The following is a 15,734-nucleotide window of genomic DNA, read 5'->3' on the forward strand; positions in this document are numbered from 1 at the left end:
GACCACCAGCCTTTCTCCTGCCCACCTCTGGGATTGCTGTGAAAACCCAGTGTGGCCTTGAGTCTATGAATCAAGTTTTAGACAGATCACTGCGGCTGTGTAAACCAAACCTGTCTGGAGCTTGCCTGGCTCCTTTAACTGAGGGCATCTCAGGGAGGTTTTTGAAAATCCTGCCTGGCTTGGGCTTCCAGGCATCAGTGAGAATGTGCCTGGCTAGGTAAATGCCCAGGGATTTTACCAGAGCTTCAGCCAAGTTCTTAGCTGCTAGGTTATGTCTCTGTCAGGAAAGCTGGGGCATGATTTTGGCCAGAGGTGGCCACTGGTGGTCACCAACACAGCGTGGCCACCTCTTCTGGGCTGTGCCCACCATTAGGGGCTGCCTCCCTCCTGTGCCTCTGAGGTTTTAGTCCAGCCACTCCTTGTCATGGGGAAAGAGCTAGATTCCCTTATCCCACTGTCCCCTTCCAGGACATTTGTGTAAAGTCCGAGAAGGTACCCTGCTGGGCCTTTGGTCAGCCAGCATCAGAAGCCCGCTCCAGGTTTCTGTATGGAAGACTCAGATTGGAGATTTCGTCTTGGGTTCAGGGACTTTATTAAAGCTTGCTGGTCTGGGCTCCTGCCAAACAGGCCTGAGATGCCTCTGATGAGAAACAAAGCTGCCCGCAGTGTTTGCTGCTTCTCATGTATGAAATATGGGCCTGAGCGGTTTTCTTGAAGGTAGGGAAGCATGAAGGTGAAACGGCGGCTGCTGACACCATTTATAGCAGGTAAGAGCTGGGAGGGCCTCACGGCCCACATGCAACCTTACATTTTAGATGAGGAAACCGAGGCCTAGAGAGCAAAAAGGACTTGCCCAAGTCCCAAAGCCAGACTGGAACCCAGGATTCCTGGCTCCCATCTGTAAACTGTCAGTAGGTGAGACGATTAAAAGATGCTTTGCACAGAGGTGCTCATCCCTGCTCACAGTAAGTGTCAGCAGAGCCGTGGTTTTCCCATGATACTTCGCTGTCACAGTGGTTACCAAACAACTTTCAGTTTAATATTGATGCCTCTGCCCGTTGGCTCCTGGGGAAAACGGCCAGGCAGCCATCTTGGATTCAGCTGGCAGTCCTCAGGGGGTGAAGCGCACCCCAAGAAGTAGGCCCCTTGGCCTCGGGGGGCACTGCCTGCCTCCCGGAGGTGACCCGGGCATGCACTCCTTCCCAACTGCTGTTATTCAGATGCCAAACTGGCAGGCACGCCAAGGTTTCCTCCTGCTGCTGCCAGGGCGATGACAGCAAGCCCTTCGGGTGGCCGCCAAGACCGTCCCAGCAGATTATCATCCTGGCCTTGTCCTAAATCTCTCATAAGCCCCATTGCAGGGACCAGAAACCATTCAGGGGTAAAAACAACATCACCAGTGAAAGTCACACAGGTCATCCTGGGCAACTTCTGTTGAGGCAGGAGTGAAGCCGGGCCCAGTGGGGTCTGCGCGTGGGCCTCCATCCCCTGTGTGGACTCATGAGGCCGTGGAGACCGTTGGCTTCCTCTGCCTCAGTTCTCCCAGAGGTCTGCACCTGTGGTCCACCAGCCCCTTGAGGTACCTGGAAAAAATTCAGAGAGTCCACTCAGAGGGATGGGAAGAACAATCATATTTTTATTTTTATAGCCTCGAACTGAAATGGAACATTTCCTTCCATTATGAAAGCAGGCAACAAACGGCGGTCGTATCAGCAGACCCTGTGACTTGGTGGCTGCCCAGTGAAATCACAGATATTTTCATGTCATATTACAGTTCTTCCCAATAGCTCAAAAGCGTCCTACACGTTGGTCACTACTTCGAAATTGTAATGGTAGATGTGTCGTCTTGTTCCTTAAGCTGTTAATGAAGAAACATACATATTGCGGTGTCACATTTTTTTTCTTAATTTGATAGCTGCATTTGCAATAGAACTGCTTTCCTTTGTAATCCTATGCATTTCCTTCTACGCGGTTAAAAACACTGCTTTGACGGGGCTCTGACGTAGCTGCACCAGGCTCCCGAAAGGGTCCACAGCACTTAGCAAGTGAAGCTCTCTGTTTTAGACCAGTAATTACCAGCAAACTTCCTCATCTGTACGTTGCATAAAAGTAGAAGCTATATTTTTATGCTTGGACTTCCTAGCTACTTCATTCACTGCCTTGAACTCTTGGAACTCAGTGCTTGGATCAGTACTAATTTTATATTTTTGTACATGATTTCTTGGCAGACAGCAGTGCCTTGCGTCCACATTGCTGGCTTTTGCTGCCCTCTGGTGGTCACAATGAGGCCCATCCCCAAGGACATGCTGGAAAGGCTGGTGCAGACCAGTTGCTCCATGGTGGGTGAGCAAGGACAACCCATTCACATCGGCGACCCAGGTCAGTGTCCACTCTCCTTCATAATTCTGACAGCTGCCTTTGAACTTTGGCCCAAGAAGAAGGGAACTTGCTATGTTCCTGAGCTCCCACTGTTGTCCTCCGGCAGCCGTATTAGGTCAGGGTGTACAGACGCCCCTCAGATTTAAAGTTGTTGCCCTAGACAGAGGAGCCAACCTGACCCATTAGCTCCCGTGAACTCCAGGTGAGCCCCGGGGTAAGGGAAGCAGGTGGTGGAGGGTGGCAGCAGAGCTATTTGTCTTGAGATTTGAGCTCAGAGCAGCCTCTAATCTAGGCTATTGTTCAGCAGCACATTTGGGCAGGACACGGCTTCCTCCCAAATGTTACCAACTTGAACTGAAATCCATTGATCCCCCACGTCTGAACTCAACCTGAGAGTGAGTGAGCAGATCCAAGGATGGAAGCTTCTCAGGCCTCTTGGCTTTCGGAGGGCCTGGTGAGAGCTTGGAGTTGGGCCTTGGTTGCGGGTCAGCATTCAGTGTAACTGAACTTGCTCAGCGGTGTAACAAACAAAACCAGACAAAGCCTGGCATCCTGTGACAATGCAGTCAGCGCTTGCCACCTTCCTCATAGAACAAGGATGTCTCAGGACCACCCAATCCAAAATTTCTGCTCATTGTTTTCTCATGAATGGAGATGGGTGGGCCCGATGCATCCATCTTTGCTGTCTTCATGAGCACTCTGTGGCTGATTGGGGAAAGGGACACTGTCAGTGGTCAGGCAACAGAGTTTAGGTCTGTGCTGTGTGACTCAGTCTGTACCACGATAAATCAGGGTGTTGGGTTAAATGCACCCAGGACTGCTCCAGCAATCACACCAGGGGTTCATGATTCTGCCCCACTCAGAATAAACTAGAAGTCAGCAAACATCCTGAGTTGTTAAGTTCCAATTCCTTTTTGCCTCCCAGTCCTTCTCCAATACTACATGCAGCAACCCCAGGACCAGCATTCCTCCTGGAGAAAGAACCATCAACTACTCAACATGTTCAACTTGGATGGTAGCTGCCAGGGCAGGACCTGGTAGAACCCATTTTCTTTTTCCATTTGCAGAACTGCTGGGAATCAAAGATCTTTCCAAACCTGACTACGGGGATCCAGTGCTGTGTCAGCCAGGGGATGTCCCAGTGTTCTGGCCTTCTCCGCTAACCAGCCTCGAAGCCGTCATCAGCTGCAGTATGTCTGGGCTTAAGGGGGCAATTACTCTGACCTAGGATAGAAACTGATGAGTCTCTAGTTCTTGAAAGGATAGGCTTTTACTGTGCAATGATTTAAGGAATAAAGTCAGATAACATAGACCTATAGCCCACAGCGAGGATATCTCTGGCTCCTTTTTATTCATCCCAGGGCTGGGTCTCACCAGACCAGCTTGTCTCATTCTTCATCTCAAATACTTGTTTAAATATATTTCTCTCTGCAGAAGGCTCACAGCCCATTCTAAGGGCCAATATGTAGATTGACCTTTTGAGACATTTTAGAGATTGGTGTGGCTTTGAAAGCAAAGGCGAAGGCAAGTAACACAACAAACAAACCATTTCACATGGTCATTGCAAGAAATACCGTCAGTACATTTTTTCAAAGGCCTAGGGTGATATTACAATGAAGAGATACACGAAGGTGCCCTAACTAGCTCACAATAAGGAAGGGATGTGAGGGAAACATTAAAAATAATAACTATTGCAGCCCATGTCATAGACACTCGAAAATTCTAGCCAGGTCAGCCACACTTGCACTACAAATCATAGACTTTAGTGTTGCTTTCAGTTTAGTTTGGAAGCATTCATGGAAGTTTAGCAATCAGTATGGTCTCATGATAGGAAAAGATGATCTCTAATATGGTGATGAGGCATAAACACCAAGACCCATGGCATCCTGTTAATTTAACATAAATGTATTGGGCACCTACTGTGTGCCAAGCACAGGCCTAGATCTTAAGAATAAAATGCTGCACAAGACAAGATGCAGTTCTCAGGGAGCTTGTGGTCATTTCCGAGTGAGCATGTGTTCGTGTGCGCACACACACGCACACGCATGTGGTAAATACCCTCCAGCGTGGTGGCCTCACCCTTCCTTTCCTGCCCTGGCCATGGGGATTGCCCTGCAGAAGAGGCCTCATTGCCCTGGACATCCCAGCACACTCCAGCCCTTTAGTTCTGACTTGCGATAGCATATCGATCGTAAATCAGAACAAATGAACTCATTGATCAGGGACATCCTTGAATCTTTCTAATTTACAAAAGTCGTGCTCAAACTTTAATATTTAAACTCCTATTAGCAAAATATTAATTGTTGCACACCTCACAATTGATGGGGCAAGACATAACCCGGGTCACACTCTGAGCTGACTGTCCTGATGGGTACCTGGATTTAGAGTGACCAATTTTAGGTGCTGTCCAAAACACAGATAAACAATTGCTTTCATCAAAATCCCTATTTCTTCCCCTTAAACATCATGTCTAAAAGTTCTTCAGAATGCCTTATGCATCCATCAGTAGGCTTTCCTGCTGAAGTGTTAGCTGACTTTGGCTTTCCGTTAAATCTGAGACCTTTAACTGTTTTCTGTGAAATCCAAGACATTGTTATTTACTCAGTTCACGTCTACTTTTACAGAGCACTTTTTATGTGCAAGCCACCATGTGGGCTCCTGAGATGAGTAGGCAACGGTCCCTCGTCTCCAGAGGCACACAGCTGAGTAGGGTTAGAGTACTCAAGGATAATAAGACTCTGAAGAAAGCAGATGTAAGTTAAGCATTAGTACATACAAAGCACCTAGTGGGCCAGGCCCCAGGACACAGAATGAGTAAGATACAGTGCTTGGGCCAGTAATGCAAACCATCATTTATCAAAGGCTTAAACTGGACCAGGTACTTAATGTGCATTTCCCATTTAGTTCTGACAACAACCACATGAGGCATAACCGTTATTTTACAGTTGAGGGCACAGGTTTAGCGAGGATAAAGTTACATCTCAAGCTCAAGTGTGTTTGCCGTATCCTTAAAAACTCAGCTGGAGTGCTTCACATCGCCTGTAATCTAGTAAGGCAGAGTTTTTTAAAGAACAAAATTAGCATACACCAAAGCAAAATATAAGTACTATGAGAAAAACAGAAGCTATGTTCAGAGCTATTTGTTAGCAAATCTAACATTTGCTGCATGCAAAGTAAAGAAAGATGGCTTGGCGCATGGTAAGAGTTCAAATTCAGTAAGTACTTTCCGATACCCATGGGATTGAACTAATGGAAACTCCAACTGAAGCTGTGGCTGTAGCTCACTTCTCTTCCTACACTCACCTCATCTTCACTTCTCTAAACATTGGAGGTACCTGTTTAAGTGGAACTTGATTTCGCCATGAGCCAGCTTGTTCTGACCTGGGGCCAACAAGCAGTGGAAGGGCTGTTGTTGACAGAGTTGATGCCTGGCGCCATCTTGTCCGTAGCAGTGGGCTAGAAGAAAATGGAGTAGGTTTGATGAAGCAGGTGGGCTCAGTCCTTCCTGTTGTGTGTTTTAGAAACTCCGCTGGCTTTCACGAGCGCACCGGGTTGCACGGTCATGACCGACCTGAAGGATATGGAGGCTTCAGCCAGGTGTCCCATCCCTGAGGGAATTCCAGAGGTCCACCTCATTTCCCAGGATCCTTTGCACTACAGCATCACATCAGCTTCAGCTGCTCAGAAGATCAGGGAACTCGAAACTATAATTGCCGTAGACCCAGGTAAGAAACAAAGCACTCACACCTTAAAGGCCTGGAGAAACCCATCACTGATGTAATTTGCAGTGAAAAAGGCAGCAGCATAAAATTGCTTCTACAGTATGATTTTTGTAACCGTTTATGGTACTTTGTATGAATCCCAAAAAGGCTAGAAGTAAATGCACCAATATGCCGATGGTGATGATGATTTCTGGGTAGTGGGATTTATGGGTGATTTCGTTTTCTTCTTTATGCTTTTTTTTCCCCCCCTTCAAAAATTTTAACAATAAACATGTGAGGCAGTTTAGGAGGCGAGCTTATTAGTTGGGCACATTGCCCAAAGTAAATTGGGTCTGGGGAGGTCAGAAAAGAGGGAGAGTGGTTCCTAGGTAGTCAAGTGCTACCATTTAAACATCATCCATGTATTAATAATGGCCCTAATCTTCTCCGCTGTGTCATTGCCCTGGGGTTGGACATAGAACAGATTTTTTTGTACTGGCAGCAGGGGTAGGGGCAGGGGCTGGACTGCTACTCCTTGGGGGTTCCTGCTGGGGCAGGACCCTGCAGTGACAGCCTCACAGCAGTTTGCAGCCCATGTGTATACTGTATACTGCATCTCGGAGAAAGGACAGCCCTCCTGTGGTTTGTGAACCGCTGGCTTCCTAGACAAGGCAGGGCTAGTGGGATCCCGGGGTGTGTGTGTTGGGCGGGGGGAGGGTGTCTGCTGGTTCCAGTTAGGAGGAGGTTTGCTGAAAGCTGGTCGACCTAAAAGCTGGACTGTTCTGGCTGTATCTTCATTTATTGCACAAGACGAATTTCTAATATCAGGGGGCCAGCAGAGGGCGTCGTTGTGCATGGGTGTTTTTTTAATTTGTTTTGTTTTGTTTTCTGAGAAGGCATACAGAAAATTAAGGTGTAGACTTCACAGCCGCTCTCCACCTAAGTTTTCTCATCAGCATAACAGGAGTAATAACAATCTCAGGGCTGTGATAGGTAATAAGAATAATAGCTATTATCTACTGAGTTTTACTCTAGGCCAGGCATGTGTTAAAAGTGTTTACATTTTTCATCTCATTAAATTACCCCAATGACCCTATGAGGCTATTATTAACTTCCTTTAACATATGATGAAACTGAGGCACCTAAGGGTGAGAAATTTGCCCAAATCCACACACCTAGTAGATGGTAGCAGATGGTTGGGCAGAACTTGAACCCACGCCCGCTGACCCCACCCAGTACCCGTGTTCAGTAAGTGTTGAATGAAGTGGAGTCTGAGCCTAATTGGTATGTCACAGTCTCCCTCGGGCAGTTGAAGAGTGCTCCAGCCTGTCCTGAATCGCACCCCATTCCCTCTCCTGCCCCTTCTCATGGGCTGCGGTTCTAGGCCTGGGGGCTTTTTGCTCCTTGTCTGGAGAAGGCACACGTGGCTCTCTGCTGGCCCACCAGACACCTGCTCCTCAGGTAGATACCTAGATCGATGGTGGTGGGACCCCTGTGGAGAGCAGAGGAGTGAGGCCAACCTGGAAGGTCCACCCTCCAGGCCCGACTCCTGGGACCCAAACAGCTGACCGTGGTGACATAGGGGTAGAGAACAGTGCCTGGCCGGGGCCATCAAGCAGACAGCCTGGGTGTCCTTTTGTGTTGGCTGACACCGTGGCCCAGAATCTGTTAGAGGAGACCAGCCAGACAAATGGCCAATCTCTCCCCTGGGCCTGGGAGCAAAGATTGCCCCCCCAGTTACAGAGGGTTCTGCAGTAGCAAAACTTCCTGTGAAAACATAGGACATAGCTTTTTGCTTGTTTGTTTGTCTGTTAGGTTTTTCTGTCATTCATTTGTTTGTTCGTTCATTCATTTATTCTGCAAAGAATATGGTTTCCTCAAAATACAGACACACAGTAAATTTGGGACATACCCCCTCAGATGCACTGTGGGGAGCCACGGTTACAGGTAATTCAGAGCCTTACAGACTGGCTCAGTTAATGCTTAACCTGTTTCTGCTCCTAAGGCATTGTCTCTGCCTGCACCTGGAGGGTGCTTACAAGTTGCTGAGGTATGTGGTGAGAACGGCCAGTTCCCGGACACAGAGGATTGATGGCTATCGGGGTAATTGATAGATTCTGTCATGGGATAATTACTTTTGGGAGTTTCAGTGATTTTATAGTTTCTATGTAAAAGTTAAAGATTTACTTTCGCTGAGGTAATGCATGTTTTCATTGTTAAACTGCACGTACTCAAACTGCATATATTGGTGATGGGAAATAAACTCGGGGCTTTAGCATCACTGAAGACCGGCCGCATCAGCATTTGTGTGAGTGTCTTTTTGTCCATTCCCACTCCCCCATTTAGGTACTGATCGACTCGTGGCAGTTGGCCCGCCATAATGCACCTTTTAGGACATACTTATAGAGGTGAATGCTCATGGCTGTGTATACAGAGTCTCTTACATAGCTGATCTCCTTGGTGGATATTTTTTTAAATTTCTGCAATACTTTCTCTCTCACAAACGTTCTTACCCACGCTGGCTGCTCTTGCACTCAACACCAGGGGCATAAGGGAAGATGAAGTATTGACTCTGCCATTAGCTCTGATAGAAAAGTAACTGGGAAGCAAATTTACTGCAGATGCGGTGCGCCCATGGCTTAATAAAAATGACCCAGGAGGCCGTCCGCAACACCTCCGTTTGGCGCTTGTGCAGACTGTGTGTCAGGGTAGAAGCTTGAGGCTCAGGATAAAGGCAGATTTATGACTGTCCGGATGTGCCAATATCATCCATTAAGGAACAGCTTTAACTCTCCAGAATAAGAAATGCTTTTGATTCCTACCATATTCAATAAGCAGATAAAAGATTAATGGCAATGGACCGATCATTACTCAATGGGCATAATAATAGAGTCACGAAGTTATTTTTAAGAGGACATTGGTTTGCATTTGACAAGCCTGGATAATATGAAGGAATACAGGGTTTATAATAATGTTTGCATTATTGATAAAATCATCATAAATGTACGGATCGCTTTAAAGTTGACAGCGTGCTTTCTTCCCTCCTCTCTATTTTGGTGCTGACCACATCCTGTGAAATAGGTTACAGTCCAGTTTTTTTCTTTAAAAATGTTAGTTTTCTTCCCTTTTGTCAACAGTAACTCATGTTCATTATAGTAGCATCGGAAAATATATGACCGTAAAGAAGCAATAAAAATTATCAGAATCCCATCACAAATAACTATTATTAACAGTTTAATGTTTGCCCTTAAAGTCTTTCTTCACTCTTGACCCTATAAGACTGAAACAAACAATAACTATATATATATATGAGTCATGCTGTGATACTATTTTAGAACTTGTTCTCTTCACTTTTTAACCACACTGTAAACATCTTTCCATGTCATTAAGTATAGTCTTCTACAGCACCATTTTAATGTTTGCATAGAATTCCATTTTACAAATGTTCCCTCAATGTTATTAACATCCTATTATTTGACACCATAAACAATGCTGCAGTGAACATCCTGTGATGATGTTTGTATACATACCCGCGATCACTTTATTAGGATAAGTTCCTACAAGTGAATTGCTGGCTCCAGTGGAATATATGAATCTAAGGTATGAATCACCCTCCAGACAAGTGTGGCGGTTCCCACTCCCACTGGCAGTGTGTGAGGGGCCATTTCCCCACAGCCTTCCTCCACCCGGGCCACCCCCATGCTCCATGGAGGAAAGCTGAGGTTCAGAGCAATCGAGGATGAGGTCAAGGTCACACCGCCATGACGATGTGCCAACACTTGGACTGGAACTTTTCCCCCATCACAGGAATCCAAACCCTGTGTCCCTTCATGTTCTCCAGGCACCTCAAAAGCAAGCTGGCGTCCTCTCATGTCCCTGAGGCCCACCTCTCATTTCAGCCACAGCTGGGGTGAAAGTTAGGAGTCACATCCTACCTTTACATGGACAGACATGCTCTGAGGAGACCCGAGACTAGACAAAGGCACCACAGTATGTGATGAGAGTTAGGAGACCGTGCTGCCCAGCTGGGACTGGCTTGGCAGCCACTGGAGGTGTCTATAGCAGATGCTGCTGGCGCTCCCCCCCCCCCGCAAACCCCAGCTGCAGTGGGCAGTTCCTAGCATAACAGCTCCCACCTTAGGCTCCACCAGAGAAGGCACAGCCCAAGAGTGCCAAGGAGTTAATGTTCCAATGGGCAACCTTCACCCAAGAGCAGACAGGAGCCAGTGCAGCAATGCCCAGTTTCCCTGTCCTTATATGTGTCCCATACCATGTTTTAGAGGAGCTCAAGCAAGATTGATCCCCAGATGCCTTTGGAGTCAGCCTGCTCACCCACACACCCTTTAATGCCTTCTCTCCATTTTCTATCTCACCTCATGCATCTCCTGACTGGTTTCTGGGACTCACTTTCCACTGAAATATCTGCACCCAAGCCCTCGTCTTAAGTTTTTTTGGGGGGAATCTCCAACTAAGACAGTACTGTGTCCTTTCTTCCTTCTATATTCCTTGTATTTGGGTTTGCTAAACTGCTATAACAAATAAACCCCAAGATGCTTTGTTCAAATACAACAGATATATATGCCTCTCAAGCAGCAGTCCAGGTGGGACTTCCAGGGTGTGTGTTCTAGTTTGGCAGGAAGGGGGCTCTGCTCCATCCAGTCACTCAGGGACCCAGCAGCTCTGCCATCACATCATGAGACCCCCAGGGGGCGCCAGTTATCAACATCTCAGCGGCCAGGAAGGGAAGAGCTTGGAGGAGTACCTGTGAGGTGTGTGGCCAGGCCTGGAGGCAATACACACCCCTTCCACTCAAGTTCCCTTTTGACCACTCTATACCTAGAGAGAACCTAGTCTCGTGGCCACAGCTAACTGAAAGAGAGGCTGGCCAGCCATTTACCCAGCTACCCTTCACTACTGGGGGCGGGGGAAGAGAGTCCGTTCTGGGAAACAATCTCTGGCACATCCCTCAAATCCACCTCTGAAACAAACAATACCAAACTACTGTTTGCATAAGTTTCTCCTTGAAACACAATTACATTATTTTGTAATTTTTATTTTATTTTTGTGTGTGTGTGATCTCAGGCAACAGGGGGATCGGGCACCTGCTCCGTAAAGATGAGCTGCTGAGGGCCTCCCTGTCGCTGTCCCATGCCCACTCTGTGCTCCTCACCACTGGGTTCCCCACGCATTTCAAACACGAGCCTCCGGAAGAGACAGATGGTCCCCCCGGAGCCATTGCTCTGGCCACCTTCCTGCAGGCCTTGAAGAAGGGCGTCTCCATGATCGTTGACCAGAGAGCCTTGAGTTTGTTCGAGAAGCTTGTTGAAGAGGCTGTTGAGCAAGGTGAGCCATGAGATGAGGGCGGACGGTGGAGGGAATCAGCGTTTGTGTAACTTCTGCTGTGCACTTGGCTTGGGGTATTTTCCTTACAGCTCAGAACAACTCCGTGCTATAAGCAACATTACCCCCATCTTATAGATGAAGACACCGAGACTCTGAGAGGTCCAGGTGATTTACCCAGGCGGGAATGGTGAGCTGGAATTTGAACCCAGGTCCACCGGGCCTCAGAGCCCATGTACCTGCTGTCCTTCCTATGAGAGGCGAGGGTGACCTACAGAGGACTCTTAGCTACCCAGGACATTGCTGGACCCCCAGAGTTGGAGGTGGGATAGTCAAGAATAGAGGTTGAAAGCCTCAGACAGCAGCGGCCCATGTGGCCCAAATGGGGGGATGCTGCACGCTGCCCAGGTTCCTGTAGCTACAGGTGACGCTACAGGTGACGCTACAGGTGACGCTGATGTGGGGCTAGGATGCCGAGGCAGGTCTCAGGTGCCTCACCTCTCCTCATCCTGCAGGTGCTGTTCAGGCATAAGCTGGGAGCCTGGTGAATCTCACCTGCTTTCCACCACCTGTCTATTGGTGCCCCTCAAAATGCATTCTTCAGGAAATGTTTTTCCCTGTGGCCTCTGAAACCCCAGGAAGGCACACCCTAAAGCACCAGTCACACTGGAAGTTTCAAAAAGGTTGTGTCTGAACATACGGAATCTAGTCACTCAACAAATGTGCGTTGAGCACCCACTATGTGCTGGGCACCATTTTCAGCTCTTGAGATCCAGCGGTGAGCACGCCTGACCACAACCCTGCCCTCATGGCGCATGTATACTCTAATGGAGTGTGGCAGACAGTAAACGGTACAGGGGCGATGCAAAGTGCCCAGCTCAGGTGCTGGGCTGCCATAAAAAAGATTGTCAGAGAAGGCCTCACGCGGAAGGTGCCTATTGAGCCAAGATTTGAAGTTGTTGAAGGAGCGGAGCTGGGGCTGGCTAGAGGAAGAGTGTCCCAGGCTGTGACAACGACCAGGGCAGAGGCCACTAGGTGGAGTGCGGGCCCAGCAGGTTTAAGAGAGGACAATGGCCAGCCAAATTGCCTGGAGTGGATGAAAGGAAGAGGAGCTGGACAGAAGGACAGAGAGGTCACAGGGGCCAGACCAGAAGGGCCTCAAGGGAACTCTGAGCACCTGGCCTTTTATTCTGGGTAAGACAGGAAGCCCTTGAGGCCACAGAGCAGAGAAGGACCATGTTCTGGCTTAGGGTCACCTGGGTCACTGTAGGGACAAGGGTAGAAACAGGAGACTGGCCAGGTTACTGCAGGCAGGAGACGAGGGTGGCTTAGAGTGTGGGTGGTGCCCTGTAACGCATCCCTTTGGCCCCCTGTGATTTCAGCCATGGCTGGGGTGGAAGTTCTGAGTCACACTGTCCGGACCGGCCCACCACAAGCCTGTGTTCTGCAGGGTTTCTCCAAAGCTGTAAAAAAACCCCACTCAGCCCGGAAGTTTGGGGGCGACTGCCTCCAGGGCCCCTTCAAACAGTGGGGGATGGGGGCCAGTGCCCTGCGTCTCATCTTTTGGAGACAAGCCGGTCCCAGTTGAACTGAGGCCTCCTTGCTTAGAGCAGTGACCTTGAAAATGCACACACCCTCCTATTGGCTTTTCCTCCTTCCCGTCCTCTTTCCCTGATCCCTCCCAACTCCCTCCTGGGACCATCTCCCAAATAAACCACCTGCACTCAGGTCTTTGTCTCAGACTCTGCTATCAGGGGACCCAGACAGAGGAATGGTACAGGCGGAGGTCGTGAGAAGTAGCCAGAACAGGCTGTATTGTGAAGGTCGAGTCATGATTTCCAGGTGGATTGGATGCAGGTGTGAGACTTGAATCGGGGGTTGCTCTAAGGCAGCAGTTCTCAACCTTCCTAATGCCGCGACCCCTTAATACAGATCCTCATGTTGTGGTGACCCCCAACCATACAATTATTTTCGTTGCTACTCTATAACTGTAATTTTGCTACTGTTATGAATCGTAATGTAAGTATCTTTTTGTTTTTCGATGGTCTTAGGCGACCCCTGTGAAAGGGTCGTTCGACCCCCAAAGGGGTCACGACCCACAGGTTGAGAACTGCTGCTTAGAGTCTAAGGTTTTGGCAGTTAACCGAAGGAATGGAGTTGCTGGGCATTGGGGTGAGGAAGATGGAGGGCGGAGCGGGCTTGACCCTGATGCACTGTTGGTGGGAATATAAAATCGTGCAGCCACTGAGGAAAATGATACAGTGGTTCCTCAAAAATTAAAAATAGAAAATACCATATGATTTGGCAATTTCTCTTCTGGGTATACACCTAAAGAACTGAAAGCAGAGACTTGAACAGATATTTGGACATCCATGTTCATGGCAGCATTATTCACAATAGGCAGAAGGTGGAAGCAACCGAAGTGTCTGTCGATGGATGAATGCATAAACGAAATGTGGCATCTACATACAATGGAATATTAGTCAGTCTTAAAAAGAAAGGAAATCCCGTCACATGCTACACCATGGATGAAACTTAAAGATGTTATCCTAAGTGAAATAAACCAGACACAAAAGGACAAATGGTGTATGATTCCATTTATATGAGGTCTCTAGAGTAATTAAAATCATAAAAACAAAAAGTAGAATGGTGGGTGCCAGGGACTGGGATAGGGGGAATGGGGTGTTAGTGTTTAAGGGGACAGAGTTTCAGTTTGGGAAGATGCAGAAATTCTGGAGATGGATGGTGGTGACAAACAACACCATGAATGTACTTAATGCCAGAGAACTGTACACTTAAAAATGAGTAAGATGGTAAATTTTACACTTTGTGTATTTTACCACAGTTACAATTTTAAAATGAGTGCAGGATTGAGGCTGGGTAACTGAACGTGTGAGCTAGCTACCAGACACACGAGTGGAGAAGTCAAGCAGGCAGTTAGATGTACGAGTCAAGTTCAGGAGAGCAGTCTAGGCTGCAAAGATAAATTGGAGAGCGGTCGGCATATTAATGGCTTTTAAAGTCAAGACACTGGATGAGATCACTGAGGGAATAAATGGAGACAGAGGAAAGGACCCCGGATTGCGCCCTGGGATGTTCCACCTTAAGAGGTGAAGGAGAAGAGGGGAAGTCAGCAGAGAGACAAAGAAGGAGCAGCACCAAGGAAGAAAGAAAGCCAAGGGACCGTGTTGTCATCAAGAAGGGCCGGCCAGGGCCGGCCGAGTGGCGCATTGGTTAAGAGTTGGCTTGGGACTCCAGCTCTGAGCAGCAGGCCCCGGTTCAGATCCCACATTAGGGCCAGTGACACTGCGCCCTCTACAGCTAAGATGGTGAACAACAGCTCGACCTGGAGCTGGGCTGCTGTGAGTCGCCGGCGACGGCATAGGCTGCAGTGGAGCTGCAGTGGGCTGCCATAAGCTACCATGAGCGGCCGGCAGCCAGCGTGAGCTGCCAAGAGCCTCCATAAGCGGCCATCCAATGGCCAGTGAGCGACTGCCTCACCCGGGAAGAGCACAATGATAATACCAACATGGGCCAGTGAAGCGACGTCCTCCACAACTAGACTGAAGAACAAAAGGACAGCAACTTGTCCCCCGCTCGATTCCCCAATAAAAAAATTAAAACAAAAAAAAGAAGGGACAGCCAACTGTGCCAACTGCCACCAACAGGCCAGCAATCATTTCCATCTAACAACTGGTTTGGTGGATATGTTTAGCCGGCACTTTCCCAGAAGTCGCTCTGACTTCCTGCTTACCTGGTCGCAGGCTCAGAGGCTCCCACTGGACTTTAGCTCAGCCCTGGGGCATGCCCACACCGTGGCTTAGTGGGTACAATTTGTTGTGCTGGATTTTACAGAACTTACATTATGTGTGGACGAAGAAAGTATAAGAGATTTGAGCATTTAATGAAAATGATTTCAGTTCTTTTTATAACTGAAGCCTAGGAAATGTTTAAAGAAGAAAAAGCTCAGTCATTTGTTCCCTGTCTTGAGTATAAGTTGTCCATATTGATAAATTGGTTCTTTGTGGCTCAGGTGTAGGGGTCTTTTCCCACCATGTGCACCCCACTTGGGTCTGGGTTATGTCCTCTGCCCTGTCAGGTTCCCTATTTGGAGTGGGAACTGGTGTTGAGACACCAACTTACGGACTTGGCTTTGCCCAAGTGATTTAGAATCTCTGAGCCTCAGTTCTCCTCTTCTATAAAATTGGGGTCACAATGGTTCTTATCACACAGAAGTGTTGTGAAAATTAAATGAGAGAGTTCATGTCACATGCTTAGCAGAGAGCTGGCTCACTGTCACCATGTGCACCTAAG

At 48.1% G+C, this 15,734-nt stretch overlaps 1 protein-coding gene across 3 annotated transcripts in view; it reads left to right on the top strand.

Moving 5' to 3' along the window:
- Positions 1-15,734, top strand: part of DGLUCY (D-glutamate cyclase) — a 63,111-nt gene that overhangs the window by 27,304 nt on the left and 20,073 nt on the right. For all 3 annotated transcript variants that reach the window (XM_019642366.1, XM_019642367.1, XM_019642365.1), the window contains 4 exons: positions 2,229-2,379; positions 3,447-3,569; positions 5,901-6,104; positions 11,163-11,423. In XM_019642366.1, coding sequence (XP_019497911.1) covers positions 2,229-2,379; positions 3,447-3,569; positions 5,901-6,104; positions 11,163-11,423 — 739 coding nt within the window. The remainder of the gene's footprint in view (positions 1-2,228; positions 2,380-3,446; positions 3,570-5,900; positions 6,105-11,162; positions 11,424-15,734) is intronic.

This window comes from Hipposideros armiger, unplaced genomic scaffold (assembly GCF_001890085.2).
Source record: "Hipposideros armiger isolate ML-2016 unplaced genomic scaffold, ASM189008v1 scaffold_67, whole genome shotgun sequence".
NCBI lineage: Eukaryota > Metazoa > Chordata > Mammalia > Chiroptera > Hipposideridae > Hipposideros > Hipposideros armiger.